We start from the raw sequence: 14,825 nt of genomic DNA on the forward strand, positions 1-14,825 counted from the left end.
GGAAATAAACTGCCTTACCCAAGTGACTACCACTCGGGGTGGATGCTGGTTAGGTTGGTTATAAAATTGCAGCCTACTCTGGAAACTGAGCTGGAAAGATGTGCAAAGGACTGCAAAACATGAATTTCTGCATGTTATTTCTTGGCTGATTACCTCTGTAACTAAGAGGTGATCAAAAGGGTGACCATTTTCCCAGTTTCCCAACAATTTCCACCACTGTTTAAGTTTCTATCTTTTGATAAACCTACTTCCTCATTTTCTCTGCTCTGGTCAGAGCACAGATGTGCTTTCCAGAGTAAATACTAGCTGTGGATGGTATAGCCAATTGCCATGTTGGATAGAACAACATATTCTGTATGCAGGGTCACTGTGAAGTGCAAAAGAGAAAAGCAAAATCAAATAGCTGAATAGGTGCACGGCCAACATAAGATCCAAAACATGCCTACACCTTCCTCATCACTGACTCACACTCCTGGGGAGATGGTAGAGACCTAGAGGTGACACCCTATGCTCTGCTTCCTGGGCAATGGCTCTCGTGGAGCAGGCAGCTTGAGAACTGGGTGTTGCTCATGCAATCCCTCATTTATATTGCAATCCTTCAGGGGGAAGGAACCACCTCCTGTGATGCTCCACATATGCTGTATCTTTTCACATGCTCTGTTGGTTCAACTTTCATACAGGGAAACCTACCCCGTGTGACATTCCATACAAAGAAGGTTTTGGGGAAAAATCTTTCTTAGCTTAAATAATAATTGAGCTGTAGTCTGCAACAGATGTAGCAGTCCTTGTCTTACTTAGCTTTAGCAAGTTCTTAGCTACTGTAATTGTACAAGTCATTCATGAAGACATAAACAGTCCTTGGTCTTTTCAATTATAACACAAGTTTGGATTACCAGGGCATTCTCTGATGGCTGGCTCAGTATTTCATGTCCATCTCTAATATTAAGCTGCAATTAGTGATCTATTCTCTCTGGATTTAATAGCAGTATATTTTCAGCTGCAGAGTTGCTCTGGTGATGGCATACTTAAATTGCTTGGCCACAAGGGAAACTTTAGAGAGAGTGAGTGACATTACTGGGCTGTGAGGAACCTAGGATAATGTTTAAATGGAAGGAAAATCAGCCATATTTGATAGATAGTGCTATGGAGACATCACTTAGGAGTATATATCGGATTTTACCTTCCCTCCAAATTTCATTTTAATGGCCAAATAATGACACATTAAAACAGCAGCCCAATCTACAGTAATTTGTTATTTTATGGCATTTCAGGCTGACTGCTTTCACTAACACACCTTTTCTACCAGACTGGTACTGAAACAAGATATATCATCCTCAGAAGAACCCTCTGAGAATAATAAATGTTTTAAAATAGTACCAAACAAAAGTTTCTCTTCTATTTGTTTTGTGTAATATAACATCATGGAATCTTTCATATAGTTGCATATTAATATTTTATTTCACCTTACAAGCCTGCATTGTTTAAAGTCCCTTATTTTTGACCTTGCTGACCACTTTGAGGAACAGTTCCATAAAGTAACATGATTTTACTATGATCAAGTGTGCTCAGCTCACCATAAAAGTTGTGTGATTGTTTTTCTAGTTCTAAGAGTTTGTCTAAATACAATGCAGCCTCCATACATGCATTCTCTTGTGTAGCAGAACATGCATGTGATGGGACCATGGCCCCTGTACCTCCAGATCCTTGGTCTCTAAACAATAACAATAAACCAAGACCTGAAAATAACCTATGAAAACTTCACTGTATATTCTAAAATGGTACATAATGGAGAGTTCTATTCATGTTTTAGTTACCCACATAAAACCAAGTGCATCTATTTTATAAACATTTACTGTAGAGTTTCATTATAATGTTTGCTTGCTACAAAAAAGGCAAGTTTGATATATGGAAGTGACATCTCTATTTAACTAAAATAGCTGATATAAGTAAACAGGACATGAAGAATATTGGTGTTCTTGAAAGCCTGCCTGCTTTTCACTGAGCTAATTAGATGATGTGATAAGAGCACATCCGCTCAGATACAAACTTTGTTTTTTGGTTGCCCTAAACCATACACCTAGTTAGATGCTCACAGACTTAAGAGGACTACTGCTGGACCACAAGAATCATATTCCCATTTTTTACCTTCCTATCCAAAGGACAAAGATTTTTTTAAAATGGTCATCTGCCTGAATATTCATGTTTCATGTACTTAGGTCAATAACAGCAACAGAAATGCAGGCACTGGAATCAGCTGATGCCAATGAGAATCACAAACACAGACCCTGTAATGAGGAGACAGCAGTATTGTTAATTGTATATTCTACTGAAATACACAGTCTTTGAACACTAAATATATATCCTGAGATATACTGAATATGTGATGTGACTGGGGGGCTTTTCCTGTGCAGGGCCAGGAGCTGGACTCAATGAGCCACACGGATCCCTTCCCACTCACAACATTCTACATACCCTGAATTTTCAGGTGTAAACAGATAATTTCTTTCATCATATTTAAGATATTTGATATTAAATTATAGGCTATCCACCCATCACCATTTGTAAACTATTTTGAACTTTATATGAGCATAGAGATACAAAAGATTTAAACCTGAAATGCTTACAAATCATACTTCTTCCTGGTGATCCAAAAATCAATGAGGAGACCTGAAGTTGCCTGACTCTTCAGCTCTGTTAAAAAGCTCATTCTTCCACTTGTGTGTGAAATGGAAACTTTTCCAATTGTTCCTATTAGAGTTTGTTATTTCATTTTCCCTTCCTTTCCCTTCATTTTCATTTAGAAATGATGACAATGCAAAGAAATGTTCAGAGTTTAACTTTCAAGACTCACAGGGCCCCTAACCCAAATATCAGCAAGATCTGGATTATGAACATATTTTTGTGTATCTTCACACTGATTGAGGTTGTCTTGAAAATTCCAAGTCTAAACTACTAGATTTTATTTGGGCTGTTCTGCTTGCCACCACAGACATGGAAGTGATAAATAATGGGCTGGCCCCTCTCTCACTGCATCCTTGCTGTACTGCTCTACAGCTGCTGGTAGAGCTGCCTCTGCTGAAGGAAAAACAATGATCATGTCAGTGTTTATGGTGAAATATCCTCTAGTGTCATTATTTCCACCCTTCTTTTTTCTGTTGTGGCATATCTTTCAAGTATCAATGATTATCTGCAATATTCATTCATAAAGCTATCACACAATTCATCATTTCACCCCTTGTTTTACCAAGACACTGACAATTCCAAGGTTTACTAATTGCATTCACGTGAGAGAGGAGCTCACCACTGATTGCATCTGCAGAAGGCTTGCTGCAAGGTTTTGACTGTCCAAGTTAGGTTCTTTTAATTACACTGCATCATTGTCCCCAGTTTCCATAAAGCAGCACTTATGTGACAAAGAGCCATGCAAAGTTGTCTGTAAGGAGTAAATTTCACCTTTGGGGACTAATTATAAAGAGTTTTTGGTGATGAACAATTTTGCAAATGTTTCAATAAGATAGGTAAATCTCCCCAATACATTAAAAAAAATTAATTCAAAATGTTAGATTTTAATGGGGTTGTGGTATCAAACTGTAAGCATCTTTGAGTGTTTTAATTTCTCTTTACCCCCAAATTAACATGAGATGAAACAGGAAGAACAGCAGTAGTAATTCTTGCATCTTCAAAAAAATTGTACTGGATTTTGTCTCCAGAGTAATTTCTAAGTAACTGGCACTCTGATCCCATAAAAATTAGCTAGGACAGGCAGCTAAAATTAACTAAATTGAAACTACCCCTCACTGCTTCAGCTTCTGCCCTCAATCAGCCTTGGAGTTTTAATCCAATCCTTGTTCAGAAAACTGGAAATATTTCTATAAAATCAAGTACAAATCCACATAAGAAGTAATCTCTTGGCTGGAAAGTAATTTTCATAGATAAGAAAAACCAGTACTCCTAATGTAAAAAAAACCATCCCTGAAGGTTTGATGAAGCAGGATCCTTGGCTTACCTGGTTCAGTTTTGTTTGGAACAATTAAACATCTCCAAGGGAGGGAGTGGTCCAAAGCTGGTCTCTGTAGCATATCTGATTTCTAGGCAGTATTTTCAGAAGGAGGAAGAGTTCAAAACCTAGATAACTACAAAAATTCAGTGGGAAATGCTTTATTTGTCCTTTTCTTCTTCTCTCTGAAATCTGCCCACCAAGGTTTTCAGTTTTGTTACTTTTTCCTTTCATGCCTGGAGAAGTCTCTCAAGCAGGAGAAACCTTGAAACTGCAAGAAAAATAATGTTAATTTCACAAAATGAAAGGGGGGTGTAATTCCTTCCATATTCATTATTTAATCATAGAAACCTCAAAATAAAACTCTTCAGATGTGGGACATTTGTGTCCCTATGACACTGATTCACATCACGTAAGCTCAGGGGTTCAGTTAAACACCATTCATTTAAAATTCTTCTGTGTTGAATTCCCTAAGCTCAATTACCTGCTTTACAGAAGTGACAAAGTTTATTTTTATGAAATTTCTTTACAAAAAAATTATGTGATCTGCAATCTGTTCCCAAAGTTTTGTTTGTCCCAGCAGAAGCAGAATAGAACTTCAGGGATCTCTACAAACAACCCCTGAATGTGTCCTTCACCCACAAAAAAAGAACATCTTTATGAAGCTCAGAAGAAAATATCCATCAGGTCTGCAGTAGAAGCCAATTCATGAAAGATTTGTTTTTAACCAGTCTTATGGCAAAAAAAAAAAAAAAAAAATACAGGAAGGATACTATTAGTTTGAAACTTTTGCATTATCCAAATAAGGTTACATTTTACTTTGTGTGGGTTTTGTCTTCTCTGAGTTACCTTGGCTTTTGCCATTTCTTTGAGGTAGGACTGAAAAATTTTGCTGCTGTTTGGAAGGCCAGTATGAGAACCAAAGTACTTGCAATAGATCTGAGGTGAAGAAGGAGACTCCTAAGTTGCTGCTTATTTATTGCTGGTTGCCATGATGAAAAGTTAGAGGAAGCAACAGGCTGCCTGCACTTCCAGTCTTGCCATTCTCCTGATATGCTCCACTAAAATGTGGTGAGGGTGCTTCGCTCCTACATAGCGTTTCTTCTTACAGTCTACACAGATCTGTATAGGGATCAATGTGGGGAATAATTTCCTCTTATTGTTCAAAGTTGAAGCTCTTCTGCAGTTTCAACACAGTATTGCTGCTGTTAACTCTCCTCATACTCGAGAACAAAAAGAAAATTTGGTATAGATAGAGTGATTTGGTTCTTTCCAGCCTTGCACCTTCAACCCATATAGGGGAGTAAGGGGAGAAGAAATGGTGCCTTGTCTTTTCTATGACCTTATTAAATCCTGTTTTCTATTACAACCTCCAAATAGGCACAGAAAATGTAATTTCTTGCTGAAGTGACACTGCTTACAAAACCTGGTATGAGAAGGAGAACATGGGGGAGGAGGAGGCTCTCAAAGAAGAACCAGGATCTGAGAAAACTGCAGATCTTGATTCTTCTGTCTAGGGAATTAAGGACTGCTAATTGCTGTCTTGCAAGACAAGGGTAGCGACTGTCACATTAGACGGGTGCGGAGGGATGTGTGTCTTGTGCTGGAGGCACAACACGGGGGTGACTGCACAGAGCAGCGCAACCGCCCATCCAAGGGGCTGTCAAGCGCTCCAAGTAATCCAATCTGACATTTGTGTGTTAACTTTCTTGCAGTTACCTTAATCTGACTTCAGTTTGTAGGTTGATAGTAAGCCTTCTCAGGCGTGCTCCCAGACACTGAACTGATTAGGTTCCTAGTTTTCACGGTAGTCTTTTCCAAATGGGTGGTGGGAGATAACGCCGTGCGACGCCAGGGAGCAAACCTCCCCGTCCGGCTCTACATGACACTAATAGCCCCATAAAAACTGGACTGAAAGCAAAGCCGTTGAAAACAGACTGCTGAACCGGGCAGCAGTTCAGAGAACTTTGAAAATCTCCCTACGGAGTGACTCTGGCGAGCTGGCTCGTAAGGCACAGCGCTGTGTGACAGCCGCGTCCGTGCGGTGCTGCCAGGGCCGGGGCGAGCTGGCGGCAGCCTCAGGGCAGGTGTGGGCGAGGGGCTGGAAGAGGCACCTGAGCCAGGAGCCCCGCTCCAAGCAGCGCCCAGGACAGACCGTGGGATGAAGGCGAGAACCGCGCCGGTTTTTGAGGTGTTCTGAGCTCGGCACTGTGAGGCGCGGGGCTGTGGGGCCGCTGGCAGGGCCGGCTGCGCTGCCCACCCGGGGAGAAACCTCGGGGGCGGTGCCGCTCCCTCCCTCACGAACTACAGCTCCCGACGTGCCTTGCTGCCGCCTGCCCTGGCCGGGCCGGAGCAGGTGGCGCGCTGCCCTGCGGGAGCTGTAGGCCGGGGGAAATCGATGGGCAGCGGGACAGTGGCGGGCAGGGAAGGGTTTTCGGTTCTCGACCCGGTTCTCGGCCCGGCCCGCGGTCTGTGGGGGAGAACCGAGCCCCAGGCAGGGAGGGCGGCGGGGCGGGGGAACCGTGGGGAGCGGGGACGCGCGTCAGTCACCCCGCCAGGCGGCGCGCGCGCTCCCCGCGCCGGATGCTGAGGGGGAGAAGGGGGTGCGCGGGCGCGCGCTCGACGAGGCAAAGGGGGGTGGGGGGGAGGGAGAGGAGCCGGGGGAGCGCGCGCTCGTATGTAAATGAGCGGGCGTGAGGTCAGAGGCAGATGGAAAAGGGAACAGAAGGAATGGCCGCCGCGGCTCCCGCTCCTCCTGCCGCCGCCTCCCAGTGCCGGAGCCCCCGCTGCACGGCGGAGCGAAGGGGAGTCCGCCGAGAACTCGACTCCTGGCGGCACCGGCTCATGCACTGTGTGGGTAAGAGAGGGGGTGGCGGCGGCGGCGTGTCCCGGCTGCAGCGGGGGGCACCGAGGGGCGGGGGACGGGGCGGCGAGCGGGGTCTGTGAGGGGAGCGGGCAGCGGGGCGGGCGAGGCTCTCCGAGCCCAGATCTGTCGAGTGGGCGGAGGGGGGGGAGCGGGGATGGAGGAGCAGCTCCAGCGGCTTTCCTGGAGGGTGGGAGCGGGGACGGGGTCTGTAAGGGAGAGCGAAGGTCCTAAGCCGCCTCCGGCCACCAGAGGGTGGGTGTTACGGCTTTGCCTGGGGCCGCTGGCTCCCTCCCGTCATCGCCGACCGAGAGCCTTTCTCGGCTCGGGTCCTTTTGTCTCGGCTCCTCGTCGTTCGCGCCTTGAGCGCCGGTGGCTGCCCCCCTCCTCTCCTCCTCCATCGCCAGTGCCTGGGGGGCGGAGGGGGGAAGGGAGCCCGCCTCTGTGTGTGTGTGTGTCTGTGTGTGCGTGCGCCTTTAAGAGGGAGCCGCTCCTGCACTGACGGTTGGGATTTGAAGTTTTCCCTCCCCCTGGAAGTTGTCATGGCGACGGCAGCTCTCCCCCCTCCCGCCCCCGGGGCTGCCCCGGTGGCTCTCGTGCCGGGAGGTTTCCCGGGTCACGTGACTCCCGCGCGCGTGTCCGGTTGGCGGGGGCGCGCGGGCACCGGCGGCGTTCCCGCCCGGAGGAGCCCCGGGACCGGCGCTGCTCCCGCTGCGCTCCGCCCGGGCAAGCGCAGCCTCCCCTCCCGGCCCCGTCCCTGTAAGCGCTGGCACTCGGCACGTGTGCCGCCTCGGGGCGGCGGGCGCCTCGCTTGGGGTTTTTTTTTTTTTGTTTATTTGTTTGTGGAAGTGGGGTGTGAACGCTGAGGCCGGGAACTGCCTGTTTGTATTGTTTCAACAGTCGCTTCCCTTCGTGGGGAAATAGAATCCTTGATCTTCAAGTAGAGCGTTAGAGTCGGTGCCGATCCTCCCCGATGGCTGAGCGGGGAAACACATTCAGTGTGGCTGGGAGGGTGAGCCGCGCTTCACTCAGGGTTTCTGCGGGCGCTTGAGACAGGAGCAGAGTAAGCAGTGAATACCTAACGAGCTGGCATACCTGTATTTACCGGCAATTAGGACTAATCCACTGTCCGTGGGTTTTTTACGTTTTTCAGTAACCTGATAATTGCCTGTTACACGCAAGCTTCTTGATCTTGCTGTGTTGCCCCAAGAGCACTTATAAACACCTGTTATAACACCTGTATATATGTGAACATGTCTCTGTATGCTTGCAGTGGCTTTTTATTCCTCCAAGTATAGTATGGTGCGTTCTAAACACTACTACACTATAAAGCGCTTCTAATAGAAAGAATGCAGTTTAATTAGAATATAGAGGAGAGCCAGTTCATTTGCATAGATGCTGTGATAAATCCGAGGATGGATATCTCTCACAAGTGGCACTTTCTGTGGCTCTCTGTTATTTAATGGCATTTCACTTAGAAATTTAAACTGAAATCCAGAAGTCTGCTTGACAGTGGATGACTGCAGAAGTCTCCTGGTGGTAATTGTATACTGTCAGGCGTGTTTGAGAAACAGTTGCGCTGCACAACCCACACTGAGAAGTGTAAAGAAAGACAAGAAGTTGAGTGAGTCCTCTACTGGGCAGATCTCCTGGGTTTAGGAAACTTCTTTCAGAGTTGCCTTTTGGGTTGGCCTTTCTTTGAGAATTGCAAAGTGCAGAGCTGTCATATAGTTACTTACATTTTACACTGAGTGCACTATGGTTGTGCTTCACATTCAGCTTTGTCTTATTTGGAATTTAAAAAGTTAAGTATATGATTTCTTTGTATGTTCATGATGAGAAATTCAGTTAAAAGAAAGGAGCCCCGAGATTAGTAGCAACTGCTAAGGAGAAAGGACATAGGTTATGGTTTAATAGTTAGTCAAGAGCTATCTCAGTTAAGAACTGTTACCTGGCAGGCCTATTGAGCAGCCCTTATCAGAGAGAGTGTAAACAAAGTGGCAAGAAAGTGAGTAGTCAGGATAATGGAGGTAGAGTATGCTTAACAGGTTTGGGCTGGGGGTTTTTGTGTGGGGTTTTTGTTCCCCTTTACTCCTTTGAAATTCTGTTGCATTAAATTCTGTAAAATAACCTCCTACAATAGCTAAAAATAACTTCTAAAGTCAAAATGGTTCATGGTTCTCACTTGCCAAAATATTCCTAAGGATTTAAAGAGTCTAACAAAGTTAGTGTTACCTGGAAGGTCTTGATGGCTGAAATGGCAGCATGGTGGAGGAGGGAGTTTGGATTTGGCACTCTTCTCAAGGATTGTATGTTTATAGTAAAATGAGAAAAACAATATGGTAAGGCAGTAGTCCCCCAGTTCTTGAACTTTTTGGATGAACAACTTTATTTTGATGTCTTGTGTCATTTACTGTATTGATACTCAATTTGATATTGGCATTTCTGTAGTATAATTAACTGAACAGCAACATCATTTAGCTGTCAAGGATTCCTCACTTACTTTCTCCATGGAAGTGAGCCAGAGATAACTCCAAGACAGTGGTTGAGGCTCACAGTGAGCACTGTTCTTGTTTACAACAGTGAGACTGAAATAATATTCAGTGGAGGGCTAGGGATAGTTAGGAACTTCTGCTTGCAGGGCTCAGTTGCTGAACTGTTCATTGATCAAAGCCTGGGAGATTGAGCAGATTTAGCTCTAAAGCCCATGCATATGTGTAAAAGCTTGGGGTTTGCCAGCCTGATGTGTTAATTTGTGACGCCCAGAATGTGATTTAAAGCCTCACGTCAAAATGGTCAAATACTTAAAGAATTTGAAAAGCAAATCAGTGATAAAATTTCACTGACATTACTGAAAATTTGTTTGTTTGGTATCTAAACATACTTGAAGGTACAAAAGACTCCACATGGTAAATGACTGCAATATATTAAGGGAAATTTGAAATAGGTGTTCAGTACAAAATGTCTGTTCAGCTGGAAATCTTTGTGTGTTATGTTGAGCACTGACATTCCTAAGATGCTTAGACTTGTGCTTATTGGGTGTTCCTAACTCTTGCATGACTCGATCAGAGTTCAAATCTAGATGTTCTTAAAAAGCACCTGGAGATGTCAGTTCTGTTGTGTCCTTACAGCTGTATAGTGTGTGCTAACAAGTATTGCTTATTCTTGTCAGCAGTGCTCACTGGTGTGTTTTGGCTTAGGTACAGTCTTTGTGGCATAACTAACACAAAATACCCTCATTGTAAATGGTGTATTTATAGAAAAGTGCCAGAAAGCTCAGGGTTGAAATATCTGTAAAGAGTTGGCCAGAAACTGAGTTCAGTGGTGGTTTAAATTGCAAGGTATTTTATAGAGGTGAATATCACAAGGATTTAAAGGTGCTCTCTGGTGCTCCTTGATTAGAACTTTGTCATGTGAATTGATTAAGTCTATTCCATTGGATTGGGAGGCTTTGGCAGTATGGCCCGTAAGCCTAGCTTTGTGATTAGCCTTAAAAACCAGGATTTCTGCAGGTTTTTTCAAGCAGTAATTGATCCCACTGCCCCATTTCACTTAACTTCATAGGTAGAGTGCTGACAAGTACTTTGAGTTGCCATTACTGTCATGGTTAGGCACAGAGGAGAGACCAGGTGATGGCTGGGATGCAGGAAGGGTTCAGGCACAGGGTTGGGCTTTTTGCTGTATTACCTCAGTAGCCTGTGGGTGAGGTTGGAGCAGTAATATGGGGCTTTTTAATGGAAAGTGCCAGTAATTCCAAACATGGATGTTGGAATCTTGCTAGGACCCTGCAGTGTGTTGTGAAAATACAAGAGGGTCTAAGTAAAACTTTTCATTTTCAGTGAAAGATTAAAATATTATTGCTACTTTTTCTAAAAAAAAAAAAAACATTGCTGTTTGGGGGAAGGGCAGAAGTTTTACTGTTCCTCTTCTGCAGCTCAAGGGCATGCATTTGACAGGAAATAGCCTTGGTATTGCTTTCTTATGAAAACTGAAATTTGATCAAAGTGAAAATCCATTTTTGTATGCCTGTGATATCTAGCATACAAATACTCTTTTACTCTTGTTAAATTTATCCAGCCTTTTTTCCTTCAAAACTAGGATACATTAATGCATCTAATTCTGTTTTTATAGATCTAGACTTTCAATTTTTATTTTGTTTTAGTATTTGAACTTCTGCTCCAGTTTACTATTTTTGAACAAGCTGTCTCAAAAGTGTACTTTCCAGGGAGAGGAATTCCCCCCAAACAAAAGATTTCTATCTGCTTCATTTGCTGGTGTCCCCACACTTGCACCACTCCTGCATTAAATACCTCATGTCTTTATTCCCACAATATGCAGCAGTGTTCTCTCTTTCCATGTGGGTGTAAGTACTTTGCAGCAGGATAGTGGCAGTTTTTATTTGTAATACTGCCATGGTTTTAGGTGATTTTCTGTGGTTGCCATTGTAGTAGTGGGAGAACCAGTTATTTTACTAGCATCTGTAATGTTCTTGTGTATCTGTTAATGATAGTTATGGTGGCTCAGTGCTCTGTCACCTGTCAGGCCACTAACAGATGGCATGCATGACTGCAGTATGATACCTGCTTTGAACTCTTTTGCTTCCTTGGCACTCCAGCACCTTTAAACAGCCCACAAGGCTGCTATGGCCACAGTGCCATCACCCAGTGTGATGGGCAGTATTACTGGGGTGAGGTGTTCCTGTGGATCTGTTGTGCTTTGAGCTGTGATGTGAAACCCTTGGTGTGATTCCAGCGTGAAGCAGATCAAGGAAGTAATCTCACTGTTACTGCAAATGTCAGAAGAAGAACAGGAATTAAATCTAGATCTCAATCACAGCACAGGTTCACAGGCAGTTTTGATGCTGTGAGGGAAGATGGGATCATCTAAGGGAACAGCTCAGACTAGCATTACAGAGTCAGGTGTGTAAGTGGGCACTAGCATTGAGCACTTATTGTGAACCACAGTTTAGGAATGTAATAAAGTGCCATTTTTGCATTGTCAGCAGTTCCCATGGAACTGTTACTAGGATGGAGTAATTGCAGTTCTGACTACATGTTCATGCCTCTTGGATGCTTGCATCAGCACTCATTGGACCCCTGTCTGATCTGTTTTAACTCAGTATCTGGTCAACTGGCTGTTGCAGAGTTGGGGGGGTTTGCAAAAGAAAAAAAAAAAAAAATTGATAGCTCCTGCTGCTAACACAAGGATAGGGATGAGCCTTTGCAACAGAAGCAGAATGGGTAATAACAAAAAGGAGCCACTGGATTGGTGTAGCTGACAGGAATGGAACACAGTCCTGAACTACCATCTCAGTTTCCCCTGAACAAAACAGGTTAGCAAAAGAGGAAGAAATGGTCGGTGTGTGTATATAGGCCATTGGAAGTTGCTGCAGTGCATGTATTGAATTAACTGTCTTTAGACTGAAATAAGAGAAAACACATGGGGTTTGTTTTGTGTTGGACTACCTTTGTTTCAAATATGCAATGTTAAATCAGCTTCTTTTCTGTATCTTGTCACAATCTGTTTCAACTCATCAGCTTTTCTCTTAGAAAGAAGTAACTGCCCATTGCTGTCAAATGTTTTTGAAGGGTTATCTTATGATTGACTCTTGAGAGAAATGTCTCTGTGGTGAAAACAGTACAAGACAAGTTAGATTAATGATACCCAGAGATGTAGTTGAAAAGACAGAGGGAAGGAGTTCTGTGTGTTCAGCTGTAGATGCAGTACTAGTTCACTGATCCCTTGAGAACCTGCAATTGGAAGGATCTGTGGAGCATAATTTTTATGAAAGATGAAACTGTTCCTGCTACATAGACTAATCCATGGATTGTGTGGCATGCATGCAGTGCTTGGTTTGAATTCTTTGCACATGGAACAGAAATGTGTTGCTGGGCATGCAGGCAGATACACATATCTGCAGTAGTGTGATAAAACCTGTGATTGTTTTTGGTGCTCCCTATGTCTAGATACTGGTATGTGGAAGCAGTTCAATTTTTAAGTGTTCCAGGAACTACTGTAATCTTTGTCAGTGTTTCTAGGCATAGCTTGAACTTTCTTATTGTATGTTCTTATATGGTAGCTGTTTACTTTTTATGTGCTGATAGAGAGCTGAGAAATTTAAACTCTGATTTTCTACTTTATAGGCACTGAGAATTTCCTAAGCTGGAGCTTGTGTAAACCAAAACCATGGAGTGCAAATAAAGTCACTGCAGCTCCCTCTCAGTTCTTCCCTTGGTTTGGCATTTAGTAACTGTGCACTCTAATGCTTGAGGTTGGTAACTTTCAGGGGATTTTTTTTGGTTGATGCATGACACAGTATTGTTGTTCTTTCTGAACTCACTGTACCTACCTTCATGATTTATGTTGACTGGTGTTACCATTCATTAATTAAACAGTTCAACAAACTAGACTGTAAAACTAATCTAGCTTAACACTAACCTAGCAAACAGGAGGAGAAACGTGGCAGGAGGAAGAAGAGGGAGGAAAAGGTCAGATCTAGTTTAACTTGGATCAGTTTTCCAATCAGGTTTACAGTGTACCTGTTTTTTTCCCCTGAGTTAAGTGTAAATAGCTTTAATGGGGAGAACAAGGCTTCTGATTTTTAGCTACTGTTTATTTTATCAACATTTTTGGGTGTTAGAAGAGAGTGTAAGTAGGCTGGAAAGTGTTCCTAACCAACAAGACTGTTGATGAGAGAGAATACAATACCACTAACAATAGGATCTTTCCAGTTGTTCTCCCTTTGTAGTAGAACTTGTCTGGTGTAACAGTGAACTGCCCTTCTGTTTTAAGTTAGCCTGGAAGCCTACTGTAAATGTTGTTGTTGTTGTTGCTCTGGGTTGCTTTTCTGTTAGCTGGGTCTCCTGAACTGCCTTGCTGTGTGAGGGAAGTAATAATAGGCATGTGTTGTGCTGATCAGTTACCAGATCCGGGTGTGCTGCTGGGGAGCTCTGCTCCAGCTACCCTCAAACAGCTGGGGCTTGTGCTGCCTACAGCTAAAATGGGAAAAATTAGTGCCTCTTTTCCACCCTTGCCTGTTTTATTTTTCAGCTACATTATATGGGTGTTTTGAGTAGATGCTTACAATGGATCCCTTTTTCTTGACTATGACTCAAGTATCAGGGCTTCAAAGTAAGTTGTTGTTCTAACCTTTAAGTTCAGTGTGTTTATGTAGAGGTCAGGCAGAGCATTATGGACTTTACTAACTTAAAATTCTTTGTCCCAGTTAGAACTACTGTCTTTTATGTTATTCTTGAACTTTGCTCTCTTCAATGTGCTTGGTGGGAACTTTGATAAGATAAGTTGGAACATTAATAGAGGTTGGAACAGAACTGAATTACTGTGGTTCACATGTATAGTATCAAACTTCTGAAAAGTAAGATTACATTCTACATGTGGCTATCATACATTAGGAAAAAAATCCACAGAGCACAAAACCAAACAAAATCAAAATCAAACACAACCTTGTTTGAGGATATAAAGTTACGTGATACATTTCTTCTTTTTCCACTGCTAATCTACCACTTAATCCTTCCACTTACTACAGGCATAAGGAAGCCAGGAAGAATTGAAGGAAGAGTAGGGAAGATGGATGGTAGTGGCTTATCTGTTTGAGCATGTGAGGGCACAGAAGGTGCATTGCAAAGAGCAGAGAACTCTGAATCTGCAGAAATGCACTGAGCTGTGGAGGCTGAATTCCTTTTTAGGGGCGTGGCCAGCAGCGTGTCACTCTGCAGATCAAAGAGCCCCGTGTCAGGCGTTTTTCTGGTTTCCTCTTCTGGCACAGTCCAGGTTCCTCTGTAGTATCTTGAGAAGCTGGATTAACCCCTTCTTAGATAAACATCCTATTGGCAAAATCCTTCTAGCATCTCAGTTACTGCTTTGTGTTTGGTTCTCAACATCCACCCAGGCTTGTATCTCCATAGCAGCAAGTGTTGTATTGCAGGAGTGTGAGTTGGGTAAATT

At 43.5% G+C, this 14,825-nt stretch overlaps 1 protein-coding gene across 8 annotated transcripts in view; it reads left to right on the forward strand.

Moving 5' to 3' along the window:
- The first annotated feature begins 6,644 nt into the window (after positions 1-6,644).
- LCORL (ligand dependent nuclear receptor corepressor like) overlaps positions 6,645-14,825 on the forward strand; it is an 80,128-nt gene continuing 71,947 nt past the window's right edge. For all 8 annotated transcript variants that reach the window (XM_059469770.1, XM_059469768.1, XM_059469772.1 and 5 more), the window contains exon 1: positions 6,645-6,854. In XM_059469770.1, the coding sequence (XP_059325753.1) occupies positions 6,707-6,854 (148 nt within the window). In that variant the 5' untranslated portion in view covers positions 6,645-6,706. The remainder of the gene's footprint in view (positions 6,855-14,825) is intronic.

The sequence above is a fragment of the Ammospiza nelsoni genome, chromosome 4 (genome assembly GCF_027579445.1).
Source record: "Ammospiza nelsoni isolate bAmmNel1 chromosome 4, bAmmNel1.pri, whole genome shotgun sequence".
NCBI lineage: Eukaryota > Metazoa > Chordata > Aves > Passeriformes > Passerellidae > Ammospiza > Ammospiza nelsoni.